Source organism: Prionailurus viverrinus, chromosome B3 (genome assembly GCF_022837055.1).
Source record: "Prionailurus viverrinus isolate Anna chromosome B3, UM_Priviv_1.0, whole genome shotgun sequence".
In the NCBI taxonomy this organism is placed as follows: Eukaryota; Metazoa; Chordata; class Mammalia; order Carnivora; family Felidae; genus Prionailurus; species Prionailurus viverrinus.
The window spans coordinates 142176753-142203909 of record NC_062566.1 but is presented as its reverse complement, the minus strand read 5'-3'; the positions used below and the strand labels follow the sequence as shown (position 1 = coordinate 142203909).

At 61.9% G+C, this 27157-nt stretch overlaps 1 protein-coding gene across 1 annotated transcript; it reads right to left on the bottom strand.

The window, feature by feature from the left end:
• Positions 1 to 3740: 3740 nt before the first annotated feature.
• LOC125168148 (basic proline-rich protein-like) lies at positions 3741 to 18288 on the bottom strand. The gene is made up of 4 exons (XM_047863066.1): positions 18234 to 18288; positions 14410 to 14984; positions 4090 to 4219; positions 3741 to 3873 (listed from the first exon to the last, which is right to left on the bottom strand). The coding sequence occupies exons 1-4, from the start codon at positions 18286 to 18288 to the stop codon at positions 3758 to 3760; spliced, it is 876 nt and encodes a 291-aa protein (XP_047719022.1). The 3' UTR covers positions 3741 to 3757.
• Between the last annotated feature and the right edge of the window lie 8869 nt (positions 18289 to 27157).

Below are 27157 nucleotides of genomic sequence, written 5' to 3'. Positions count from 1 at the left end.
AGACGAGCATCATCGGGGCTGGGGGCTGCCGGTTCCCACACGCGGGATTGATGTCCCTCCCCAGGCCCCTCTGTGAAGGCTGGAGCCCTGACGGGACAGAGCAGAACCTCAGAACTGGGAGGGAAGAAGATTCGGATCGCCAGGACGGCAGGATAGTCGTGCTGAGTGGGAACAGCGCCCCGGGTCCCTCGAAGGGCCTGGTCCCGCCGTGCTGGCCGCGTCCACCCCACCTGGGGGGGGCTGCTCTGCGGGCCACCCTCTCGCTCCCTAGTCTGCAATCCGAGCCGATCCCGGCAGGCCCCGGGGGACAAGCACAAACCTAACTGGGGAAAAGACGGCTTACACATCAAAAGATTTGCAAGATCTGTCACCTAACGGTCGGGTGACTAGGGCCGAGGTTTCTGCAAGTCCCAGGCCAGTGAGCGTGTGGACCCGATGGCTTCTTTCGAGATGTGTGCGGTTACAAGGGATTTAGAATTCCACGTTTTAGCTCAGAAGCTGGGGGTGCCCTCACCTTCTAGGGTGGTTGACGGACACCTGAGCCCACGGGCACCCGCTGGCTGAGGCCGGGGGACTGGTGGGGCCGGGCACGACTCAGAGGGAGGCAGGAATCCACAGTAAGGGACGAAGGGGTCCCCGGTCTCCCGGTGCTGCTCCCACGAGGACCCCCCGCGGCGTGCCTGCGGTCAGCGAGGCCCCGAGGGCCCTGGCGAGGAAGGCGCGGGGGGCTGGGGACAGCTCGGGGCGTCCTCTCCAGGTGGCGGGTGGAGGGGCGCGCTGACTGCAATGCCGACGGACGGGGGGCAAACCTTTGGGGAGGGCCAGGCGGCAAAGACAAAAGCAAACATGAATGGATCTGAAAACCAGAAGAGCTAACCCTTTGGGGGCAAAAATCACAGAGAAGCAGAGCAACAGTTAGAAGGCCTAGTCAAGAAAAGGAGAGGGGCGTCTGGGGGGCTCAGGCCGTGATCTCCACGGTCTGTACGTTCGAGCCCCGCGTCGGGCTCTGTGCTGACAGTGGGGAGCCCACTGCAGATCCTCTCCCTCCCTCTCTCTGCCCCTTGGCTGCTCGATCGCTCTCAAAAATAAACGAACATTGAAAAAAAGTAAAGTTGTGGGCTGCAGAATCTGGTCACCTGAGACTCTGTTTCTATCAACTTTGTCCCCCTTGATCATGGGTCGCCTTCTCACACTTCTTCTCCATCTGGTCGTTGTTTACTGTGTTCCAGACACGGTGGTTGTTATGTCGAAAGGTGTCTCGACGATGGGACCATCTTTTAAAAGATGTTGTTTTGCTCTGGACGGCAGTTAAAGTCCCAGAGGACTGTCTGGTCACATCAGGCTTGGCTAGATGCTTTGAAGGGTGGGGCTGTTCCGCGTTTGTTCTTGGTCATATGTTGTGGCCTTTACTGTGGAGTGTGTTTCTTATTCCTAAACCCTGGCCTTGCTGGGGTCTCACCTGATCTCCCCAGGTGCCCAGCGGGGACGCTTCCCTCCTGCTGGGCAAGAACACAGTGTCGCCCAGCCCTGTGTCCCGGCTCGGCCCACAGCCCTGCGCCGCCCCCCCTCCCCACCTCTCAGCCCACAGCCCTGTGTCCCCGCTTCCCTGCACGGTACAGCCTGGACCCCAGGCAGGCGGCTGAGGAGAACCCCCACGCACGCGCAGGCGCTGTGTGTTGTGATTTACAAAATGAGAAATCTGCATTTGGCTTTGTCCGCATTCCTGGCACCTGCTCCAGAAGCCCTAGAATCCCTGTGAAGGGGACCAGGGAGGTGCCTTCTGTGATGTTAATGAGGTGGCTCTGGAAACCACTTTGGGTGGGGGCTGGTTGCCTAGGGGCTGTAGGCTTCCTCCCGCCCTGATCTCTGGGGAGGGGACAGCGGCTGAATCTGTCACCCAGCGATTTAACCAGGCCAGCCTACGGAAGGAAAGCTCCAGGAAACCTAAGAGGACGGGGTTCCGAGAGCTTCCAGGTGGGTGAACCCTGCCAGCCACGTGCCCCCGGTGCCGCGCGCACGGGACGCTGCTGGGTCCCTACACGTCTCTTCATCTGGCTGTTGCTCCATGTGCTTCGGTGCCTGTTGTAATAAACTGGTTTCCTGAGTTCTCTGAGCCACTTAGCAAGTTAACCGAACCCAAGGAAGGGGCACGAGAACCTCTGATGTACAGCCAGTCGGCCGGAAGCACAGGTGACAACCCGCACGTGGAACGGGCATAGGAAGTGAGGGCCAGGGGACGACCCTCGGGGCCTCTCCAGGTGGTCTGAACTGAGCTGGGTGCAGGACATCCAGCTACTGGGCGGGGGGGGGGGGGGGGGGTGGGGGGGGTGGGGCGTCGCTGGGTGTGGGGAAAAGGCCCCCCCACCGCCCCGCAAGGGAACTGGCATCAGGCTCCCACCACACGCCCTCATGGCTCGAAGCTGCCTCCTGTCCTCTGCCTGCTGCCCTGCACTCTGATGTCGCTTCCTCAGCCTGTGAGGCTGCCGGCCTGTGGTTTGGTTCCAACCCTCTGTACCTTGGAAGGAACTCAAGACAAAAAACAGGGAAGGGGTGCCCGGGTGGCTCAGCGTGTTAAGCGTCCGACTTCAGCTCAGGTCATGATCTCGCAATTCGTGGGGCTGAGCCCCACATCGTCGGGCTCTGTGCCGACAGCTCGGAGCCTGGAGCCTGCTTCGGATTCTGTGTCTCCCTCTCTCTGCCCCTCCCCCACTCATGCTCCCACTCTGTTTCTGTCAAAAATAAATAAACTTTTAAATAAATAAATAAATAAAATAATCTTTAAAAAAATAAAAAATAAAATCCTTTTAAAAACTGCAAAGAAGGAAATACAATATTAGTTTTTGCAGACGATACGATTAAATATCTGGAAAATCCAGAAGGATCGATTTAGATTTTTTTTTTTTTTTTTTTTAGTGTTTATTTATTTTTGAGAGAGAGAGAGACAGAGCATGAGCGGGGGAGAGGCAGAGAGAGAGGGAGACACAGAATCCAAAGCAGGCTCCGGGCCCCGAACTGTCAGCCCAGAGCCCGACGTGGGGCTAGAACTCGGGACCAGCGATATCCTGACCCAGGCCGAAGTCGGACGCCCAGCCGACCGAGCCACCCAGGCGCCCCTCGACTTAGATTCTATCACCAACTCTATTTCGGCGCTGTGGCTGCGACAAAAGCAACGTAATTATTGGCCTGGTCTCTACAAAACCAGCTTGTTTGCAGGAAGGGTCCTGAGAGGGAAGATCCCGGTGGCCAGAGTGCTACCTGGTGACAGTGCCCAGGAATAAGGTTAACAAGAAACTCCCAAGATCCAAAGTAAGAGGACTCATGCCGCACTGAGGGACACACACGGGGATGTAGCACGGTCCGGGTCAGGAGCCCGGGCGTCCTAAAGATGACCGTCTCCATGCCCGGGAATGTGCCTCACGGATGTGACTTCACAGGTGTGGAATGAAGCACGTGTGCGATCCATTCGGTGGAGGCTTGTCTGCAATCGCAGGAGGCCGGACACGTCTCCGAAGGCCAGCGGGCCGGCTCAGCGAACCGTGGTGCACGTATAGCGGCTGATGTCGCCACCGCGAGCAAGGCTGCCTTCTAGGGACTGATAGAGGGCCGTCTCCCAGACTGACGGACACGTGAAGGAAACCAGTGTGCTGAAGGTACGATACGCGATCATCTGTGAGGTGTGTGTGTGTTGGAAATTTATAAATGGTTTGGCTTCAAGCAAAAGAAAACCGAACTTAGCGTGATGTCAACAAATAGCGGTTTATTTCCCCCCAAGAGGCCCAGAGGAAGTGGCCTCCCGGCAGCCCGGCGTTTCCCCTTGCCTTGTTGCCTCGTTGTCACAGGACGGCTGCCTCTTCTCCCCAAGTCGTGGCCGTGCTCAAGGAGGGAAAGGAGAAGGGAAAGGCAGTTTCAGTCACACCTGTCCCACGCGTTACGGAAAAGCAAGTGTTTTCTCTGTCCTCTCCCGGGCCCAGCAGCAGCTCCTGGCTGCAGGGAAGCCTGGGCGGAACAGCCACCAACCAAGGCTGGGGACTGTGTGACAGACAAGGGCAGGGAGACAAGGCAGAGAAAGTGTTGCCGTGTCGGTCATACCGAGGGTGTCCTCTGAAGAAGGCATTAGAGGTTGTGGGGTTGGTCGGCTCTGGGAGGGGACACGTTGTCTGGAGCAGGGCAGCGGGGGCCGACTCCATCCCGTGGATCTAACACCGGGCGCATTTACTACCTAGGCAAGAACCCAAGAACAATATAATTTTCAAAACAAGAGACCAGTAACCAAACCATGGCTTTCAAAATGCCACATTCAAGGGGCGGCCGGGTGGCTCCGTCAGTTAAGTGTCCGACTTCGGCTCAGCTCATGATCTCATGGTTCGTGGGTTCGAGCCCTGCGTCGGGCTCTGTGCTGACAGCTCAGAGCCTGGAGCCTGCTTTAGACTCTGCGTCTCCCTCTCTCTCTGCCCCTCCCCTGCTCACACTCTGTCTCTGTCTCTGAACAATTAATAAACCTTAAAAATTTTTTTTAAAAAGCCACATTCAGAAACTTTTTTTTAAAGTACTCGGTAGTGATTGGGTTGAAGAGAAATTCATAAAGTAAATCCCCGGATGCATAGAATTTAAGAATAAAGGAGCTTCAATGTAAAATTTGTGAGACACGTTTAAATAGTATTAGAAACAACTGTATAGCTTTGTTAGAAATAAAGAAGAAAGGAAATAATAAAGATACAGACTACGATGGAACAAAGACAAAAACAGAAAAGAAATCGTGAGGAAGTCAAAGCTGGCTTCAAGACTGATGGCAAATAACAAAAGAAACAACAAAACGTAGGACAAAAGGGAGAATTAACTATAGCTGTATGAGAGTTATTGTTTTTTATTTTTTTAACATTTATTTATTTTTTGAGAGACAGAGACAGGGTGTGAGTGGATGAGTGTAGAGAGAGAGGGAGACACAGAACGTGAAGCAGGCTCCAGACTCTGAGCTGTCCACACAGAGCCCGACGTGGACACGATCCCATGAACCGTGAGACCATGACCTGTGCCAAAATCAGGAGTCAGTCCCCCAGGCACCCCTGTAAGAATCATTTTGTAAAAAGTACACACCAATAAATCTGAAAACCCGGAGTTATAGAAAATTTAAAATACTGAAATTGGGACCAGAAGAAATAGAAAGCCACAAGAGTCTAATAATCATTTGACAATCACAATAATAGCCAAACCTCCCCACCAGCACGCACACGCCTCCCAAAGCCCCCACCCTGCGGGTAACACAGATGAAATCCACCAAATCCTTGGGGACAGATAACCCATATGACATATAAGTGTTCCAGAAAAAGAGAAAGAGAGAAAAGTGGTCCAACCCATGTTATGAAGCTAGTATAGAGATAGTCTAGGAAGCACCCGATCAGTGAATTCTACACCAGTTTTAAAAATCCTAAAGTATTGGGGCGCCTGGGTGGCGCAGTCGGTTAAGCGTCCGACTTCAGCCAGGTCACGATCTTGCGGTCCGCGAGTTCGAGCCCCGCGTCGGGCTCTGGGCTGATGGCTCGGAGCCTGGAGCCTGTTTCCGATTCTGTGTCTCCCTCTCTCTCTGCCCCTCCCCAGTTCATGCTCTCTCTCTGTCCCAAAAATAAATAAACGTTGAAAAAAAAATTAAAAAAAAAAAAAAAAGAAAAAAAAAATCTCAAAGAAACCCTTAAAGTATTAGCTAACTAAAATCCAACGGTGTGTTACGGTCACACAAACTTTATATCAGGAATGTAGGCGTAGTTCAAATGAGAAGACTTAACACAGCAATTCACCAGGTTAAAGATGGAAAGTCAGATCATTCTTACATTGATGCAGATTAAAGTATTTGACAAAGTTTAATGCATACTCATTATTAAAAAAAACAACAACAAGAAACTTAGAAAATAAGAACCAGAGGGAATTTCCCTAATGTGCAAGTGCTGTCACAGCCAAACCTGGCAAATGTAACAGAAACACATAACATAAGAGCGTTTATTCTTACAATTTCTCTTCAGTGTTATTCTGTATGTCCAACGTGATAAGACAAGAAAAAGAAATCAGCAATTTAGGGACTAGATGGAGGGAGACCAAATTATAACATCATGTATTTTCAGATAACGTGATAACTCACACTGAAATGCCAAAATAATCAACAGATTAACTACTAGTATTATTCTGAGTTCAACAGGGCTGCTTTGATAAAAAACAACAAGCAGTGTTCCCCTAAGTCACTGGAAAAAAAGAAACAGGAAAAATGTTACTTAAAAAATATATGTATCGGGGTACCTGGCTGGCTCGGTCAGTAGAGCACGAGACTCTTGATCTCGGGGTTATGAGTTCAAGCCCTGAGTTGGATGTGGAGATTACTTAAAATAAGATCTAAAAAAAACCCATACATACATATATATATATATATATATATATATATATATATGATATTCCGGAATTAATTGGGAACCCACGAGTCCTTTATGGAGGGAATCCCCCTAAAAGCCCCCAAAACTTGAACCATCCTTCCAGGCCTTAACAGGAGACCGGAATAAACGCCATTTTTCTGCCACGTGTGTGGGTGGGGCCAGGCTGTGAGGCCCATGCTTGCCAGGTCTAGCACCCGCACTCTTGTGGGTCTGGAGGCCTGCGGAGGCTCTGAGCAGTGGAGCAGGTCTCTGCTCTGCTAGCGTCATGGTCCCTCTGGGTCTGTCTTTGATCCCCGCTGGCCCACGGCCGGATTGAGTTGCCCTGGACCCCAGCACCAGCCTCCATGGGTGCTGGGACGTGGCCTTTCCTAAGGATGCCACTCCCATACTGGCCTCTCCAGGAACGAGAGGCCCTGGCCCCTGTACCCCACATGGCTGGTCACGGGTCAGGGGGCTGTGTTGGCATTCTCTGCTCAGCTCTTCATGGCTTGAACTCCTGAGAGAGACATCCGGGTGGTGACCAGGCCTGCCTGGGTTCTTCTCAGCCTGTGAGGAATGCCAGGGCGTGCTGGAGCATGCCCACCCACGGCCTGGCTCAGCCGAGCTTCTGTGTGTGTGTGTGTGTGTGTGTGTGTGTGCGGTGGGTTTGGGGGACCTGAGGCTGACCCTGCAGAAGAACCGGAGTCAGCTCCTCCCTGAGCCTAAAGAGTGGGGGTGGGGTGGGGGCTTGAACTCCCAGGGGCATTTGGAGCAGGCAGGCCAAGGGGTGGTCCCTTCTGCTCAGCTACGTGGACCCTGGAGTTGCTGCATGACACCCAGCCAGTCACGAAAACTCTCTGGGGTGCTGCGCCCAGCCAAGGGCCCGGCCCTGGCCAAGGGTCCCGTTCTGTGGACTTTGGTGAAGGCTCTCCCTCTGCCCTGGGCTCAGACATGGGACGTGCAGACGCGGCAGGCCCTGGGGCGGCCAGAGGGTTTCTCGGTGATTCGGATGCAGCCTGGGCCCCGGGGCAGGGAGAAGGTGTGGGGCTGTGGGGGGAGCATGCCAGGGATGTGTGAGCATGGAAGGAGGCAGAGGAGGGCAGCGGCAGGACGGGCTTTGCACAAGAGGCCACGCCTGAGCTCTGGCAGGGGAAGGGAAGGGTGGGCACCGGAGGGGGCGCTGCTGAGCAGGGGCTCCATGGGAACTCGAGTTTGATCCGGGGGCTCTGGGGATCTACTGCCGGCTTTAAAGCAGACTGTCAGATGTCTCTTGGCGGGTAGCCAAAATGGAGGCGGTTTCGGGGAGCAGAAAGGGGAGGGGGCAGGTGAGGAGGTGGACTGGAGTGTAGGAGGTTGAGGTCAGAGGACGGAGTGAAGGGGGTGCTGAGTGATGGGGCCTGTGGGTAGGATCCTGAGAGAGTCCCGAGGCTGGCTGGTGCTCTCATTGGGGGTCAGGAGTCCCGGCACATACTGGGGGCTCCACGAGGTCACCCAGGAGGGTGCCAGGTCCCAGCGACAGAAGAGGCTGGGGAGAGGCCAGAGGAAGCTGTGTGCCTCCAGGGGTCCCGTTAGTAGGGTGTCAGACTGGCACAGCTTTGTCAGCCGCTGCGGAAGATCACTGAGTCCTTACTCACCTCTAGAAATCTGTCTTGATGACTCAAAATTTGTGATGGACAGTGCTTTTCACTGCAGAATTATCTGGAAGCCACCTTAATACCCAACAATAGGAGATTTATTCAGTAAAAACTGGTCCAACCTGAAAGATGGATTATTGTACGACCCTGTACACCACACCCTCTCCATGTCTGTTGGGCTGGTCTTCCTAAAACTCACACTTGACGATGTCAGTCCCCCCCTGCTCAAACACCTCTGTGGCTCTCCACCTCCCTCAGGACCGTGTTGGAGCCCAGCCTCCTCCATGCTGACGTCCACAGTTACATTCTGCCCGGGGGGGGGGGGGGGGGGGGGGGGGGGGGGGGGGGGGAGCACCTTTCCTGCTGATCTGTTTGCTCCTGGGAGCCCTGTCCTGTGCCTTTTAAGACCCACCGGACTCCCCCTGCCCTCGGAGCACTTCCTGCCCAGGTGAGCCGGGCCTAGGAGTGAGGGCCCGCCTGGGGCCGGGAGGACGCGGCCTGCGGCCCAGCCGGCCCTCCAGCCCACCCCCAGGCCCAGCCATCCCTGGGGGGGCCCCTCACTTTCCCCCAGGGCCCCGATCCGTCCCGGTCTCCCCAGCCCTCCACGACCTCCGCGAGAGTCACGGCCCTCGAAGGCAGGAGGGGTGCGGCTCCCAGCGGATGGGGCGCCGGCAGCTAGGTGTTAAATGAATTAACAGGGGCCCGGAGGCGGGGCTGAGCGGTGAAGGTCAGCCGGTCCGACACAGCGTCGCGAGTCCCCGGCCCCGCTCTCACCTCCCGCCCCAGGCCCCGCCGCGCCCCGCGCCAACCTGCTTCCCTGACCACGCGGGCCGCCTCCCCCCCGCCTCCGCGCTCGGGCCCTCCCCGCTCACCCCACCTCCTCCCTCCTCGAGCCCGCCCCCGCAGGTCCCACCCCCCAGCGCGCCCGGGCCACCGCCCTGGGGGTGTGTGTGTGCCGGGGGGGAGGGGGGGTTGGGTTGGGGACGTGCTCCGGGACGGCTTCACCCCTTCCCCCGGGCCGTCTGTCGGCCCGCCCCCGGCCCGCAGACCCCTCCCGCAGCTCCCTGCCCCGCCAGGAATGCAGGAATGCGCGCGGGGCCGGGGCGGGGCGCGGGCCGGGGGCGGCCGCCGGGCCCGCAGCGACACGCTCGGGAAACCGGGCACGGAGGCGCGTCAGGCCGCCCGCCCCGCCCCGGGCGCGTGGAAGGCTCCGGACACCCCGTGGGTCCTGCCACACTCCATTCTTCCACTTGGGCGGAGGCTTTGCCAAGAACGCGTGCCTGCACCCAGGGGACCGTGCCTTGCCCCCTCCTCCAGGAAGCACTCCCCGTTTGTAGACCTGAGGACCTGGCCCGGCTCCGCCCCTCTCCCACATCCCCAGGGGAAGGCACCCCGTTGGGAAAGGACACCCCAGGTCTCTGGCAGGGCCTGGGAACCAGACCTGACCAGGTGGGCAGTAGAACAGAGCCTGAGTCCCGCTGAGACACACGCAGGGCCCAGACGTGGGCGGGAAGGTTCCCCAAGGGCCAGGCTGCTCCGGCTCGGGGCGCCTGGGCGCCCCCCTTTCTGCAGGTGGTGCCCTGCTGGGGTCCCTTCTCCGGCAGCAAGGGGTGGATGGAGCGGGTCCCAGACAGGCCTCTGGGGGAGGGGGGATGACAGCTGGCGACGTCCATCCGGCAGGTGAGCAGACCTAGGACGGAGCCTGGCCATCCTGCTGGGGCCTCTGCCCCTCAGGAGCCCCTGATGAGACCTGACCTGCTTGGGGCTTTGAGCCTCCGCTCTCTCACCCGGGCTCAGAGGGCGGCCCCTCGTTCCAGAGTCAGGGGGTGCTCAGCGGCAGTGACGCGGGGTGCACGGAGTGAATGGGCCGTTGTCACAGGCTCAGGGAGGCTATTCCAGTCAGGAAGCAAGCACAGCAGAGGGGAGGCCTGTGGTCTCCTGCGGGGCTGGCTCCCCTGCCATCAGGGATGAGGCCCCTCCTGGTACTGGGTGGTCCAAAGCCCTGACCAACACGAGGCGCCCCAGGGGTCTCAAGAGGGGACGTGGACGTGGGAGGTGATCAGAGGGCGGCCTGGCAGGTAGGGAAGAGTCAAGGCCAGGTTCCTCCCCCCCGCCCCGGGGTGGGGGCAGGCTGGGGGAGGGGCAGAGCGCTGCGGCACTGACAGGCTGCAGGTGGGGAACAGATCCGGGCCCACAGGTGAGGGCCAGGACCGCCACCCAGCTGGGAAGAGGGGAGTCAGGAAAGTCCCGGGGCACCCGCCTGCCCCCCCTCCCCCCCCCCCCCGCTTCCCCTGTGGCCTGGCTGGCAAGGCCCGGCGCGCCTGGCTCCCTGGAGCTGGCAGGGATCAAAGGGCGGAAAGCCGTCCTCCGCCCTCGCCCACTGAGACAGGAATCCGTGGCCCCAGGGGACGGAATCCACAGCCACATGCCGGGTGCCCTGGTGGCCACGAGGCAAGGGCGGGGCAGGGCAGGAGCGCCAAGACTGGCACCACAGAGCGTGGGAACCAGGCCTCCGCCGGCTCCCAGGTAGGCGGCGCCCTCCGCCGCCCGGCTGTGGCCTTTGCCCCTTGCGCCCTCCCTCAAGGGCCCCAGCAGGACCGGAGAGGGGTCCACCTTGCCAGGAGGTGGGGGTTCCTGGGGAGGGTGGGGACTCTCCGCTGCCGGGCAGCGGGAGGGGCGGGGGGCGGTCGCCGTCGCTACCTGGGGGAGACCCAGCCCTGACCCCCACCGAGCCCTCTGGGCCCACAGGGGCGGGGAGAGCATCTCGGGGGAGGGGGCCATCCCCGGCAGGCGTCATCACGCGGAGCACAGGATGCTGGCACACTCACACGTGCACACACACGTCCACACACAGCCTGCGGCAACTTGCTCTCTGGCAGGAAGGCGGCCTTGCCTGTCTGGCTGCAGCCCCAGAGCTCCCTGGTGGGGTGGGGAGGGGTCAGTGCGCGTCTGGCCAGAGCTGAAGCGCCTGTGGACCCCACAGGGCAAGGCCGCGGCCGCAGAGACATGCTGTGCCCGGTGGGGGTGGAGCCCTGACCCCCAAGGGCACAGACCAGCCAGGCGTCACCCTCTGCCCGGGGGGGTGGGGGTCGGGGGTCGGCCCTTCCCACCTCCCACCGCCACCTCACAGGTGAAGAAATAGGCCCAGAGAGGTCAGGCGACTTTCCAGAGTCACACAGCAAGGTAGTGGCGACGCGGCAGATCCAAGGCGGGCTCGGTGAAACCTTGAAGATGCAGACCTTAGGCTCCCGAGAGCCAGGTGGGTCGCGCCCCTTCTCTGGCCTCAGTCTCCTCGCCTGGGAAGTAGGCTCGCAGTGACCACCTGGCAGAGCTCTCCAGGAGCCTCTCCTCTGCTCCCAGGCCCAGCCCAGCCCCCAGCTCAGGGGTCCTGATGCGCTCTAACGCTGCACCTGAAGCAAGCGCCCCCTGGTGGCCACTGATGGTATGAAGCCACCCGTCCTCTGTCCTTGGTGATGATGGCACAGGTTGAGAAGGCACCTGAGGAGGGAGGGGAAGGAGTGGGCCTGGCGGAGAGGGGCTGTGGGGGGGCCACAAGGCACAGGGGCTCCTGGGCTGGAGCAGCGTCCCTGGGGGCTCACGCATGCTACAGACGGAGGGCTTGGGGACAGTGTCACTCCCCCTGGGGCGTCCGCAGGGCAGGCTGCAAACACCAGGTCAGGAGCTTGGAGCAGATCCTGTGGGCAGCTGCAGGCCTCTGGGCCCGACGGACTCATCCCAGGGTGGTTGCAGGGGAAACAGGGCCTGGGGCAGGGTCCGAACTCGAGAGGAGGGCAGCCCCAGCTATGGGAGCTGGCGAGGCTCCCGGCAGATGACCCAAGGGCCCCAGGGGCGCTCAGATGTGGGGTGTGGTCAGTCTGAGGCCTCCAGGCCACCAGGCTGGGGGAGGTGGAGGCCAGCCCTCGGGGCCTTCAGGAGATCGGGATATTGACCCCTCTTCAGACCTTAGTACCAGGTGGCCTTGGGAGGCCTCCCCCTGCCCCTCCTCCCTCCAAGGCCCACCCTTTCCCGTCCTCCGTGGCATCTACCCAAGCACTGGCCTGGGAGGCCCACGGTCCGTGAGTGTGTGGATGGGACTTTGCTAAATGAATGAATGAATGGGGAGCCTCGTGTGGGGCTCCCAGTCTACCCTTGCGCCCTGCTCGTCCCAGCCTGGGGTCCAGCCACCGGCCCTGCGCTGCCCCTCCTGGTCAGAGCCAGTGGGCCCTGACGGTCGAGCACTGAGGAATCTGGGGCAAGAAGGACGAGGCTAGGGTGGGTGGGAGGCAGGGTCATCGGCCCAGCACCCCCAGCGTAGGGGTAGGGAGGCAGAGGAGCCATGCGGGGTGGAGGTCAAACGGGCACAGGGTGGGCGAGGCAAGTCCACGGGGCCTCTCTGGCTCTGGGCAGGGGGCTGAGCTTGGGTTCAGGCTGGGGGAGGGGGCAATTCCTGCCCAGTCTCTGGGCCCAGGGCAAAGGGACAAGTCTTGGCTCGTATCTTGCCTTGTGGCCCTTGCTCCTTAAGCTACCGTCACTGTGAGGGTGGTGAGGCACCGGCCGGGGTGGGGGCAGGTGTCATGGCAGGGACAGGAGGAGGCTGAGAAGCAGCTCTGGGGAGGGGCTCCCGACTTTCCAGCATCTGGGCACCCTTCTGGCCTCGGCAGTGAGCGTTCCCCCCCCCCCCGTACACCCCCACATCCCCAGCTCCCAAGCGTGGGACTTCCTCCCCGGACCCTCAATCCTGAGTGCCCCCACCTGTCCTGTGGCCAGTAAGCTTCCTGAGGACAATGCGGGGCTGGCCCTCCTTCCTGGGCCCTGTTGTCAGCTGGGACCCCTTGGGTGAACATCTGTGCTTGGGGCTCAAGCCTGCCTCCCCCTGGAACCGGGTGCCTCCTACTTCCCTGGACCCAGGATGAGAATGTGCTCCTGGTGAGGGTGTGTGTGGGGGGAGGCTGGGCAAGCCCGAGGGGCCAGCGCCTCCAGGGGCTGGCGCATGAGAAACGCTTAGGCAACTCCCCTCCTAAGGAGTGGGCTTGGCAGAAGTGCCCGTGTGCGTGTGCACGCGTACGTACACGCACACACACCCGAGGGCAGACACGTGCACGGAGGTGAGCACGCGTTCACACCAGCACCTTCACACTCACGAGAACGCGCGTGCATGACACACGCGCACCCCACGCACGCGTGTGAGCCTACCCAAGCCTGAACCCGGGGGTGGGGGAGGGGTGGGGGAGGGTTGGGGGGGAGGGGAAGGCAGGCGCTCGGTGGCTTTGGACGCTGAGTGCTTCCTTTCTCTCCGTAACTGTAACAAGAACTCGCTTCCTGAGCGGGCACCAGGCACCTCTCCCCAGCTCCAGCGGGGGTACCCCCCGCCCCCGCAAGGCTTTGGTGGAAGTAGCGCCCTTTGCACAATGGGGAAACAGAGGCACAGACTTTTCGGCCAGGTGTCTGGGCTGCAGGGCCCTGGGGGGAGGGGTGGGGGGCCGCCGGCTCCCCCCGGGACTTCCAGGCGCGTGTGTCAGCGCGCTCGGCTTCGCCCCCACGGCCCCAGACGGCGGTTTGGCGCGGAGCGCTGGATTTCGAGAGGGCGGCGTGGCCCCAGGGCTTAGGGCGGGGTTGGGGGCCCGCCCCTGCACCCCCAGAGCGGCCCCGGCAGGAGCGGGTCTCCGCCCGAGCCGGAGCGCTCGCCGTTTTCCCGGGAGGGAGGCCCGGGTGTCCGCAGGGGTGCCACGAATTCTCACCACCTTCGGGGCAGGCCCTGCCCTGCGGGTCGCGGGAGGAGACCCTGGGGCTCGGGGGCGATCCCCGGGGTCGCAAACGCCCGCCCGCTTGGGCGAATCCCCGCGTGCGCTGGGGGGCGGCGTCTGGAGCGTGAGAGCGAACCCCGTTGTGCCTCGATTTCCGCATCTGGAAAACGGAACAGCGGCCGCTCTACCCGAGCTACTGTGCCAATAAGATACGGCGGCGGGCGCCGTGCGTGCCCCCAGGGGTGCCGCCTGGGAACCAGGGCGCGGCCAGCCCTCCCGGGCCAGTCCTCGAGCCCCCCTTCCCCCCGCCCTTCCCCGCCCCGGCAGAGCTCAGCCAGCGCCCACGACAGGCCCCGGCGCGCTCAGGCCGGCTTGGGTGGGGGGAGGGTGGGGGGAGGGCGGGGGGTGGGCACCAGGAAGCCCCCGGCCAAGCCAGGAGTCTGGTTAGCTTCGGGCAGGAGGGCTGGGGCGGTTGGGGCAGGGGTGTGGGGTGTAGGGGCTGCAGCGAGGGGGAGCAGTCCGGGAGGGGTGAGCGGAGGGAGCGCGGAATCTCAATGCGCAGGGCGCGGGGAGCTCCGGGACCCCTCCGCTCCCCTAGGGCAGATGCCCCCTCCTGACCACCCCCACTCCCCGTACCTCTGGGTTCTGCACGCTCCTTTCCTGCGGGGGAAACCGAGGCCCCGGGTGTGCAGTGCATCTGGCGGGAGCAGGGGCTGGAGGCGAGGGAGTCGGAGCAGCGCAGGGGTCCCGAGGAGCCCCCAGGAGCCGGTGGGGGGACGCGGGCGGCCCTGGCCGGAGAAGCAAGCCCTGAGCGCGGGCGCCGGGGCCGGGGGTCGGGGTGAGCCCGCGCGCGGCCGGGAGCGACCCCGGAGCCGTGCCCGGAGGCGCAGTGCGGGCAGCCGCCAGCAAGCGGCGGGGCAGAGCCGGTTGTGGCTGCAGCTGGGCCCAGGAGGGGGCCGGGGAAGTCCCAGGCGGCTGTTCCTCCCGGTTCCTAGGAGAAAGGGGGTCCCTGCAGCCGGGAGGGCTGAGCCCGGCCGAGCTGGAGGAGGGGCAGGTGAACCCTGGGCTTAGCTGGGGAGTGGCTGAGCCAGGAGAGTGTCGTCTGGGACTAGAGGCTCCTGACCTGAGCCTGGGGGTCTTTTGATCGGGGCTGGGCCGTGGCGAGGGCACATCTCCCACCAGGGCCTGGCCACTCACAGATGGGGGTGCCACTGAGCGTGCCCAGACCGGCCGGCCCCAGGCCGGCTGCACGTTGTGTCTCCCTTCCCAGGCACTGTGGCTGGGCAGGAATGTGGGCCAGGCTCCCCATAGACTAAGCACTTAGCCAGGAGGTGGGGTGGAGGGATCTGGGGGTCAGAGGCGCTGCACAGGTCAGAGAGAGCACAGGAGGGGCACTGAGGGCCAGACCTCTGTGCCTCGGCCCGCTGACCCTGACCTCAGCACCCCTCCCTGGTCTATGGTTTGGGGAAATGTCAATCACAGGGGAGAAGGATCTGGTAGACTTTCTATCTGACGGTAACCGTAAGCGGGGGATTCCCTGAATCACGAAAAAAACCTTTCCAGCTGACTTCCCAGCAGGTGGCAGGGCCTGAGTCATTAGTGGTTCGCCGTGGGCAGCCTGGGTGGGGGTGAGGCAGCCTGGGTGGGGGTGAGGCAGCCTGGGTGGGGGTGAGGGAGCCCGGCTGTCAGCAGTAACCCCCTCACCCCATACCAAAGCTCAGCCACAGAGCCAGCCCCGGGGCACTGTGCCCAGTGGGGGCTTCTCCCCCCCTCCTCCCCGCCCCCAGATGTTGCCAGCCTTGTGCGGGGAGATCCCCCCCCCCCCCCCACCCAGACGCCTGCCCGACCAGGCCAGCTCCGTGGAGGGAGGAGGGGTGGGGTTGGACTCCCCTCTTCCAGCCACGGCACTGCCTGGGCTCCTGCCACCACTCAGAAGGAGCATGAGGTCATGACGGGAGTCAGGGGGCTTTCCAGCTTCAGGCTGCCAGCAGCGTCCCTCCTCTGGACGTGGGGGCAGAATTAGGGGTCAAAGGAGAGGGGAAAGGGGGCACCCGGGTGGCTCAGTCGGTTGAGCGGCCGACTTCGGCTCGGGTCATGATCTCGCGGTCCGTGGGTTCGAGCCCCGCGTCGGGCTCTGGGCCGACAGCTCGGAGCCTGGAGCCTGCTTCCGATTCTGTCTCCCTCTCTGTCTGCCCCTCCCCCGCTCATGCTCTGTTTCTCTCTCTCTCTCTCCCCGTCAAAAATAAGCATAGAAAATGTGAAAAAAAAGGGAGAAGGGAAAGGCCAGGGGGTCCCAGATACTAGCCACTGCCGGCCCCTCTTCTCCTCTCCTGCTGGTGTCCAGGGCCAGGTGGGGTGCAGGGATGCGGGCCCTCACTGTCTCACGGCAAAGTGTGGCAGCTGTGGGGATGTGGGGAGCGAGGGGAGCCCCAGGCTGCCCCTGGCCCCTCTGTGCCCTGCTTGCCAGCCCAGACTTTGGGCTCAAGTGATTGCTGTGGCCCCTGGAAGCCGCACAGTGTGGTTGCCGCTCACGGTTTAATGAGCGTGATCAGGAAGCAGGTGACCCGTCACCCCAAGTCGAGCCACGAGGACCCAGGCCCTGGGCTCACAGGGCAAGGTGCCCACGGTAACATCCTCTCCGTCCTGAGAAATGTACAACCGCTTGATGGCGGGAAAAGTTGCCAGAGACCCCTGGGTCGCGGTTGGAATGATACTTACATGGAGCAGCTGAGGCAGGTGTATCCAAACCTGAATCTACACTTTCACAGAACACACGCTCCCTTCAGTGGCCAGGACCCGCCCGCCCGCCCCTCTCCTGCCCACCTCACTCGCGCCCCGTGTCCGTTGACACCTCTGTCTTTTTCCTAAGCTCTTCCCTCCACTCACCCCACAGGGCTCGGCTTCGGTGTCCAAGAACCCTTTCCTGAGCCTGTGCAGTGAAGGGTCTGGGTGGTCCACACCCTGCACGTCCCAGAGAAGGGTCTGGCCCGGCACCTAGAAAGCAACCTCTGAGCCTTTGGAACGTCGGAGACCCCTGTCCCTTTTCTGGTCTGGAATTTGTAGCCCAGAAGAGGGAATGCAGGCCCTGGGGGGGGGGGGTGCGGGGAGGAGGTGGCCATGGGCAACAGCCATCTGTAGCAGCCCCAAGGATCCAACCGCAGGACCTTTCTCTCGGTTTCCCGGTCACCGGGGCACCAGAGGTTCTAAGACAGAAGGGAAAAGAGGCGTCAACGCCGTCTGGAGCTAAGCAATGGGACAGGGGCCTGGGTTTCTAAGAGGAGGAGGGCAGTTCCCAGGGTGACAAGGAGAGCAGACAGTTGCCAATTCGATGCCCGCCCTGCCACGCGGATGGGTCACGTAAACTTTCCCTCTGATGACCACTCTTGTTCTGGGAAGGGCTCCCAATTTAGATTCTTCGGCTCAAAACAGTTCTCATACCAAAATGGCACAGGCTGGGGACGCTTGGCCTGAACGCCTTCAGATGCAACCATCCCTCCCTCCCTCCATCCAACCATCTCCCTTGTATTCCCCCCTCCATCTAACCATCTATCTGTCAACCACCCACCCATCCCCTCGTCCTTCCACCCGGCCATCTCTCTATCCGTTCACTCCAGCTCTCCCTTCTCCCGTGACCCCCACTTCTTATCTTATCGTGGGGGACTGGCTTCAACTGAGAGCACCTTCCAGGCCCTGTGCCCTGGTGACCGGGAAGCCGAGAGAAAGATCCTGCGGTTGGATCCTTGGGGCTGCTACAGATGGCTGTTGCCCATGGCCACCTCCTCCCCGCACCCCCCCCCCCAGGGCCTGCATTGCCTCTTCTGGGGTACAAATTCCAGACCAGAAAAGAGAGGGTGGTTCCTGTACATACAAAATTAATTTGTTTTTCTTCTGTCTTTTTAATCTGTCTCAGGTCAATTTTATTTGTAGACCAGCTGGAAGAAACTTTGAAGGGTAGAGGACACTTTTTCCTCCCCAACAGGTGGATGGAGGAAGTGTGGACGGAGGGATGTGTGAAGGAACAGGTGTAGAGCAGGTGCGAACTACAGGGTGTTAAGAGTGAGCATAGGGGCTCTCAGTGTGTGATCCTTTTAACTGTGCTGAGTGTTTGAAAGTACAGTCCAGCGTTGGGGAAAGTTTTATAGATGTGCACTGTAACACATACACTCGGACTGGTGCATAGCCCACAAGCTGAAGAAGAGATTATAATGAGAGATTTAAAAGACCCAGAACCGCATGGTAAGGACAGTGCGTCTGCGGAGGGGAGAGCGGTAGGGCGGCCCCTCCGAGGAGCCAGCACAAAGCCTACATTGGGGGGGGGGGGAGGAAGCCTCAGGATTTGCAAGCTGGGCCCCCACCTCGGGAAGCCAAGCAGACGGCCCGGGGGAGGCGGCGGCTGCAAAGGGGCTTGAGGCAATTCGGGGCATGACGGAGACGTTTTAATCTGTGGGGCCAGCACTTACCCAAACGCATGCACTTGTCAAAAGTTGGAACCACATCCTGGACAGGGTGAACCATACTGTGTGTAAGCTATCCCCAATTTGTAAATGAAATAAAAAAAATGTTGGGGGGGAAAAACAGAAGAAGCCCAAAGAAAGTTGAAAACCAAAGATAAAGGCGTGCCTGGGTGGCTCAGTCAGTTGAGCGTCCAACTCTTGATTTTGGCTCAGGTCGTGATCCCGGGGTTGCGGGGTGGGGCCCCCACGTCAGTCTCTGCACTAGTCAAGGTTCTGCACTAAGCACGGAGTCTGCTTGGGATTCTCTCTCTCTCTTCCCTCTCCCCAGCTTGTGCAGTCTCTCTCAAAGTGTGTGTGTGTGTGTGTGTGTGTGAGAGAGAGAGAGAGAGAGAACCAGAGATAAAAGTAAGATTGGAGGGGTGCCTGGGTGGCTTAGGCGGTTGAGTGTCCGACTTCGGCTCAGGTCACGATCTCGTGGTTCGTGGGTTCGAGCCCCACATCAGGCTCTGTGCTGACAGCTCGGAGCCTGGAACCTGCTTCGGATTCTGTGTCTCCCTCTCTCTCTGCCCCTCCCCTGCCCTGTCTCTCTTAAAACTAAAAAGTAAACATTAAAAACATTATTTAAAAAAAGTTAAGACTGGAGGTCCGTGAAATAGCGAACAAAGCTGCAATAGAGGTCAATGAAGACAAAAGTTAGTTATTTGAAAAGTCAAACAACCAATGGAAGAGGCCAGTGACAGAAGCAACCAGAAGGGTCAGGAAAGGCACCAATGAATGAGATGCAGTATTAAAACATGGTAAGCCACAGACGGGCAGGAAGTGTCTGCAAACGTAAATCAGGTAAAGGACACGTATGCAGAATGTGTGAAGAGCTCTCAGGGCTCAACAGTGAAGAGATGACCCAATTTAAAAATGGGCCGCAGATGTGAGCGCGGTGCCGAGGAAGGTGCGCGGCAGGAAGGAGGCCCGTGAGCACAGGAGCCGTTCCCCATCGCGGGTCATTAGGCAAATGCAAATGAAAGCCACTGAGCAGTCCCAGGGCCGCCAGCTAGGACCTAGGACGCCCTCGCGCGCAGTGGCCACCGCGAGGGCTGAAGATGTGCGGGGCTGTGGGTGGTGCAGCCGCCGTGGTCCCCGTGGGATGACTCCGGAACCCCGTGCCCAGCGCTCGCTCGAGAGAAATGAAAACTCACGACCACGCATCCTCTGCAGCAGCTTCCTTTATAACCACGAAAGACGGGAGAAACCACGGGCAAATGGATAACACACTGGTCCGTCCATGAGATAAATGCCATCCAGGCCCGAGAAGGAGGGGGCTACTCACCTGCAAACCACGGACGGATCTTCATGCGTTTTCGGTGGGAAACACGCCAGATTCACAGGCTGTACAATTCTGTTCGTGATGTTCTGGAAAAGGCAGGAGCAGAGAGAGGGGGAAATAGACCAGCGGTTGCCAGGGGTTGGGAGCGGGGGGGGGTAAGCACCGACCCACAAGGGGCTGCAGGCCGAGGGGGTTTGGGGGTGCCCCTGTTCCGTGTGGTTCCCCTGTGGCGGGGACACAGCAGTGTGCCTCTCTTAAGGCCCGTGGGACCGAATACCGGTGTGACTTCTACTGTTCGTAAATTAAACATTTTTTAAATGCAAAAAAAAAAAAAATCAATTCCAAAAAAGGGTGAACAGGAGAATACTGTAAACAGGCGTATGTCAGCATTTCTGGAAACATAGATGAGACAGACAAATTATTAGAAAAATAGAAAGAAAAAGCTTGACTAGTCCTATGGTCAGCAGGTCCATGGAAGCGATGGTTCAAAGTCGTCCGTGTGGACGCTTGGGTCTGGCAAGTGCGGATGTGGAGGTGGCAGAGAGCGTCGCAGCACAGCAGCCCCGAAGCCAGCGCGGGGCCGGCGGTCCTGCCCGCGGGTGACGGGACACGCTCTGGTCCCGCAGGCAGAAGAGCCAAGGAGAGCCCCGCCCCCGCCGTGGCCGCAGCCTGGACGGAGGCCTGTTCGCCTGTCCCCACCCCCACCCCCACCACACTGACCGGGCTCTGAGGTGCGGCCTGGGGCCGCGGACAATGTGCCATCACCTCTGCCGCAGGAAAACCTCGGGGCTGGACGGCGGGGGGACCCCGAGGCACCCAGGGTGGCGTGCAACCTCCAGCAAGAAAGGAACATTTTCGGTGGCGCTGGGGCGGCTTCTCGCGGGTTGAGGCCGGGATGTTAGCTTGCCGAGCGGGGGTCACACAGGTAAAGCAGGACGAGGGGGCTCTCGGTGCAGACACAAGCCGCGTGGGCGCCCCAGCGAACCGACCCGAGAGGCATCCAACCTGGCAGGAGGAAGGAAGACCGCTTGCCGATGACGGGGTCCCGCGTGTAGCAAACCCTCCCGGTGTCACGAGAAGCCTGTTCCAACAAGCGCAGCCGGCGAAGGAGCCCGACACAAAGGCGGCGCGGGGGTCCCGCTGCGTTTCCGGCCCTCGTGGCGAACTCCCGGAAGGGAAGTTGCGAAATCAATTTCCTCTTCGATAACATCAAAAAGAATGAAATACCTTGGAGTTAAGGTATCCAAGGAGACCACAGATTTGCACAGTGGAAAGAAATTACGGACGACGTGAGCATGTCCCAAGTTCACGGACAGGGAAATGCCCGTGGAGTCTCGCGGGACCCCCAGTGGCGGAAAAAATTGACAGGGAGGGGGGGCAGGCCCGGGAGCAGACAGGTGAGGCTGGAGGCCAGCCTCCCAGCTCGCAGCCCCCAGCCCTGCTTCTGGGCTCAGGGGCTCCAGACGTCCCCCTCCCCCGGGGGCTGCTGAGGGCTTCGCAGGTGACCCCTCACCCCCATCCCCCCCCCCCCGTCTGACCCTCCCCCCAAGGAGCCGGTTCCTGCACACGTGATGGTGTGCAGGTGGGTGTGTGGTGTGTTTGTGTGTGCACACGTGTGCAGCCACGCATGCGTGTGAAGGTGAGCAAGGCCTGGTCTCCGGGTGGGTGCTGGCGGGGCTGGGGTGGAAGGCTTGACCGAGGCCTCGTCCCCCTCCCCGCTGGGCGGCAGGTGAGGGGCAGGAAGTGGACACCGCGCCTGCCTCTGGCCTGGATTTTCTGTGAGGGGGGGAAGCGGCCCCTGCTGCCCCCGGGGAGCCCGTCAGAGCTTCACGCCTTCCCCCCGCCCCCCCAGCATAACCTCTGCAGTGGGCCAGCCGCACCCCTGCACCCCCGCCCTCTGGCCTGGCCCCACCTCACCACAGGCAGCTGACCTGTAGTGCCCTGAGGCCCCGGGTCTCCTCTGGGCAGCCCTCCGCGCCCCCCGGCCTAGCCGTCCCCTGGGCAATGCCCAGCTCCTGCCTCCGCCTCCCCTCCTGCCCGTATCCAGTGGGTCCCGGCCCCTGCTCTTCTGTCTCCTGGTGCTGGGGCCGCAGGCCTGGACGCCGCCCTCTGGCTCTGCCCTCGCCCTGACGAGGCAGGGCAGCGCGTGACGGAGCGCTCGGCCCCTCACAGAAAGGATCTACTCGTCACCACCCCCCCCCCCGGAGACCCTGCAGGCCCAGGGGGCACTCACCCCTCCCAGCCTCACTGTCCCTGTCCCTCTGCCCCGACGCCCTTCCAGGCCCCAAGTCCTTCTGCAATGCTTCTGGTCGCACTCCCGGGGTGGCCACAGCGGCCTCTCTCTGGCGCCCGCTGAGGTGAGGGGGCCCCCGCCGCGGTCTGTGGGCTCCCGGAGGACCCGCCTGGTCTCCAGAAGCTGCGCAGGGTGGTGCACAGGGCAGGGGCTCCGTAAGCACCCCGGCCTGGCATCCTGGGCCCCCTCCCCGCCATCCCACCACCTCCAAGCTGGGCGTTACCAGACTGCTGAGACCTGAGGCTGGCTAGAGGCCCTGCAGAGGAAACCAAATTGCTTCCTGTGTGAGTCGTAGTGTCAGATGTCAGCAGTGTGTTTGCAGGGGCTGCTCTCTAGGAGGTGTCAGCCAGCTGCAGGGGCGGGGGGGGGGATGGCTAGCCGCAGCCCCCACCCCACCCCACCCCTGGCATTCCCCGTCCGAGGGCACTTCTGCTTTTCTCTGTATTGCAGAGGGTGCAGGCGGGAGGAAGGCTCCGGGTCCCAGATGCCACGGGCCGGGGCAGGAAGGTGGGGGAGGGGGGTGGCTGGGGACAGGGTCTCATCCAGGCTCCCAGGCAAGCCGCCCTGGCTGAGGGGGGGGGGGGGGCAGGTGGTTCGGCGGGGGGCGGCGCTGAGGGCCAGGGGCCTCCTCTCTGCAGCAGGCGGCCTGTGTGCCCGGCCCGCTCTCCTCATGGGGACGGGGGCAGAGCGGTTCCCAGCCCTCCCCTGGTGCCCACAGGCCGGCAGGCTCTCTGGAAGCACCATCACTGCCAACGTTTGGGGCCAGATAATTCTTTGTGGTGGGGGAGGGGTGTTCTGTGCATTAGGGCACGTGTAGCGTCACCCGTGGCCCCCAGCCCCAGATGTTAGGAGCGTCCCGCCCCAGTTGTGAAACCAAGAATGTCCCCTTGGGTGAGACATTGTCCTGCCTGGGGACCACCAGGGAGGCCCTGGCCTGGACGTGCTGCAAGGGGGCGATGGTGGCCGGGGGTCTCCAGAGGCAGGAGGAATCCGGTGGGAAGGACCAGGTTTTTGTCTCCCGTCTGGGGCCGACCTCGGCAGCGTGGGGACTGGAGAACGAGTCGGAAAAGAAGGCGGACGCTGACGCACGGTGCTCCGTGAGCCTCACCACCTGGCCGCCTGGACAGCGCTTCCTGAAGTGGCCAGGGGAGGGACAGCAGGCGGGGGCCTCCTGGTGCATTGGGGGGATTCTTAGGTCCTTTTGTGTCCCGGGGCGGCGCGGCGCTCTCCGGCACAGTCCTCCCCGAACGGCCTGGTTCTGCACCTTCACGCGCAGCTCGCGGGTGCGCCGGTCGCCTCTGTGCCGCCAAGTGGGTGGCCGTCCTGCAGCAAGGGCCCACGGTCCCCTGCCGTGCCCCGCGGAGGCACGTGAAGACCTCCGCTTTCTTCTGACGCTTATTGTTCTGTTTGCCACTTGGTCCGCGACCCCCTGGAACAGGTTTTCTTGGGCGCAAGGGACCCTTTGTGGTGCCCCAAACGCCCCATAATCCGAGGGTGGGCATCCTCCTCCGCCCACCCGGCAGCAGCTCTGACGTCAGGAGGCTGCACCCACGCGTAATCTTTTGAGACTGGTTCCCTCTGACGGGGAGGACGCTCAGGGCACGGTGGGCTCGGGGGCACCAAAGTGGATGGGGTGCCGACCCGCAGCCCGTGGGGCTCGCGGACTGAAGAGACAGGCGGACAGACGGGCCGACGGCTGGTCACAAGAGCAGGGTCCGGTGTGGCTGTGACCCCCTCTGCAGGGCTCCGGGATCCTCTGCGTCCCCAGCAGGTAGAGGCGACACTGTGTGCACCCCCAAAACATCACCCGAAGTGACACTGGATACTTCCTGCTGAATAGCTGGTTGCCCTCGGAGACTCCGGGCTGCGCTACGAGGCTATTCGGCATCACGACCTCCCCCCGGAAGGGCGGATCTCTGTCGGTGCGCACAGAGGCCAGGAGCCACGCCCATCCTGCTTCCGGAGGCTGGACCGCGGAGGGGTCGCGGGGGCCTCCCCGTGTCCATCACGCCCCGGGGGCCTCCCCCGGACGCCCCTCTCCCCAGCTCATCTGGTCCCTGGGCTCCTCCGTGCTTTTCCCAGCTCGGCCCCTTCTGGTCCACTTTCATCCCAGAGCCTGCTGAGTGCACACGCCCCGACCCTGCCGGGTCGAAGAGAAGCTGGTGACCGCGTGTGCCCGAGGCAGCGTCTGTCCCCCTCTCTCTTAGGCATCGGCAGACACAGCAGAGATCACGCCTTCCAGTCTCCCCTGCAGCCAGGCGTGGCCACAGCGCCGCATTCCCCAGGACGCAGGGCTGGAAGGACTGGGCCGGAAGTCTGGGACGCCTCCTTACAGGCCGGGGGCTCCACCATCCTCCACTGTTCTCCTTCCTGATGCGTGAAATACAGCTGTGAAGGCCGGAGCTCAAGCAGCCACCTTTGACCACGAGATCAGGCACCAGCTTCCCAAGGCTGTGGACGCTTCCGTGTCAGCTCCGAGACAGAAGACCCCTGTGTGTTGAGTGTGTTTATCCGTGGGGGTGGGGGCAGCGTGTCCTGAGCTGAAGGAGGGTTTATGGTTCACACTCAGCGTGTGGCCCGGTGGCAACGAGGGTTTCCAAATCACTGAGCTCTTGAGATGGCCCCTCTCGGAAGCCCCGTTGCTCCCCCGCCTCCTCCCTCTCAGGGCCACTCTCTTCAGAGCCGCATCTGGGGGAACTCCTGTCCTTTTAGGAGGAAGCCCCCCGCAGCCCCCTGCCTTCCCCTCCTCCGTCATGACGGCCGAAGGCGGCAGAGCCACAGGAGGGTGGGGAGACGCGAGGAGTCAGGGAGGCTGGAAGGACCATTTGGAGCAGCAGAAACTGAGCATCCCAGCAAACAGGACCAGGCGTCCGCGGACAGACCGACGCCCACGACAAGGGAGGGTTTGTGCCAGGCACGTGGCGTGGGCAACCGACGGAGAAAGTGCACCTCGAGGGCAGGTCTAGGGAGACAAACCGTACGATCAACCCCACAGAGGCAGCGTGGGCAACTGCTCAGATTCGGGGCAAGTTTGGCATCTTTCAGAACGATGACCGTGCCTCACGGAGACACGCTGGAGATCTGGAGACCCGTGAGCCTCGTCCCCCAGGCCCCAGCAGCCGGCAGGCGACAGCAGCCCAGCGTTTTTCGACACGGGGATGGACACGCGGGGTGCGGTCCACCCGCACGCTGGGCGTCCCGACACCTGCTCCGGCACGGGTGAGCCCTGAGGACGCTACGCCGAGGGATACACACCCGTCACAGGGGGACAAAGCCTGTCTGAGCCACAAATAGACGGTCCCCAGACTGGCCAGCCTCGCGGACATGGACAGCAGAGTGATGCCGGCCGGGGAAGGGCTGTTTGTGTTTCACGGGGACAGGGCTTCAGCCTGGGACCTTGGACGTGTCCTGGAGGCGGTGGTGGCAGTGGCCAGTGTGGACGTACTTAATGCCACTGAGGCATACACGGAGAAGCGGTCGGAACTGTAGGTTTTGTGATACCTATGATTTCCCACATTCGAACAGACCGATGAGTCCTTGATGAGAGAGAGAGAGAGACTCTGAGTGCTCAGCCACCTCTGGAGAGCTTCGCCAGAGGAACGTGCTGGGTGACGGTGCCTCCCACACACGCTGGCCAGCGGATACGCGTGGAAGCGTCACGGAAGTGCAAACTTGGCACTTAGCGAAGCAGGTGAAATGTTGCCTTGGCAGGACTCCGAGTGACGCTAAGGCTCCCAGGGTGAGTGAGGAGGGGAGGGGAGGCGGTGAGCCTCTTGTGTTACCACACGCTCTCCAGAGGTGCGGCCGCCAGAAATGCCAAACTGCCCCAAACCAGGCGGGAGAACCCCCCTGCCTAGTTTGGGAAACAGGTGACAGAAGAACATGTTAAATGACACCAGAAGGACCCAAGCGAGCAGATCCAACCGGCCGGGTCACTTTAAACCGTCGACCCTATGGGCGGCGGGGGGGGGGGGGGGGGGGGAGGGGCCCAGCAGACACGGGCGGGGGTGCTCCACCCTCGCTCGGACCCTGGCTCGAGGGACCCTCTGTCAGACCACGTGGGGGCAACCGGGGAGGCACAGAGCGCGGGTGAGAGGCGGGGTGGCCGAGTGCACTGGGGGGGGGGCTGGAGGTGGACACGCCAGTGTCCCGGGGGCTGAGTCGGGGGCCTGCGTTCCACTCAGACACGTGGACGCTTCTAGACGAAGCCCGTCCGAGGTCTTCACATCTGTTGAATCCAGGTGGTGGTTCCTCGAGGGCTCGTCAGCCTGCCTCCTTTTCGTTATCAAGACTTGAGGAGCCGGGAGAATAGACACCCTTGAGTCCCTCGGCTGGGGGTGCAGACCGCCCTGGGCAGACACCCCAAGAGCCGGAGCAGATGGGACAGAGTCGTCCCGCCCACCCTTCCCTACCTTCTGAGATTCAATCTGTGACAATAGGACCTGCTCGAAATGGTGAATGACTTCCGCTTCTGGTGAGACGGTGTGAACAAGGTGGCCCCGATGCGATGCGTGCAGAGTCCTTCCGGGTTCCGTGGGGGACCTTCCCAGCAGGAGTCAGGAGCCAGTGACCCCCGGGGGCACTGTCAGGTGGCTACGGCCCCCTTCCCCCCACCTGGAAGGCAGTCGGCCCTCGGGAATAGGCCCCCGGCCCCTCGGCCAGGTGAGCTCACCCCTGCCTCTCGGCAGCCCCGTCCTCCGCTGAGACCTTCGTCCCACACATGCACGCCCTTCGCTGGGCCGGAGTCCGTGCCCCGGAAGAGGCCCTACCAGCAGTGGGGGTGGAGGGCTCAGTGGACCTAACTTGAACCGGCCGCCGTCCCTGACCCGGCCACCAGGGCACAGAGCCGATGGTGGTGCAGGTTGGAGCTGTGTCAGACCTGGACCCATCAGCGGGGCCGCAGGGGAGCCCCGGAAGACACGGACCCCTCCGCGGAGGCCCGGCCCGGACCCCGCCATCCCCGGCACACCCGGCCCGGTGGGGGCTGCAGCCCTGCTGAGGCCCGACCTCCCAGGCCACCCCGAGCCACGGCCGCACCCGCCGGGGGCCGAGACCCGGGAGGCGCGTGGTGCTCGTGGGCAGTGGCCAGGCCCCAGGCGGGTGTTCCCGGGAGTCTGAGGTGCGCCCTGCGCCCAGACCTGTGCAGACTCTAGGCCCAGCGTTCTAGATGCTCAGCAGCCACTCATGCCGAATCGCTGTTCAGGCCGGGTCTGAGCGGACTCCCGCCCGGAGCCACGAGAGCCTGCAGGGTGGCAGGCTGAGTCCCGAGAGTCCCTTAGAGAAAGGGCGGCCTGGGGGACACCCCCCACAGGGGCC

Coding starts and splice junctions, on each gene's coding strand:
- LOC125168148 (XM_047863066.1), bottom strand. CDS start 18,288: ATGGTTCACCCTGTCCAGGATGTGGTTCCAACTTTTGACAAGTGCATG. Junction 14,985..18,233: donor TGACAAGTGCATGCGTTTGG/GTAAGTGCTGGC, acceptor GGGCACGCTCAG/TGGCACCCCCATCTGTGAGT. Junction 4,220..14,409: donor GGAGCGTGCAGAACCCAGAG/GTACGGGGAGTG, acceptor GTTCTTGCCTAG/GTAGTAAATGCGCCCGGTGT.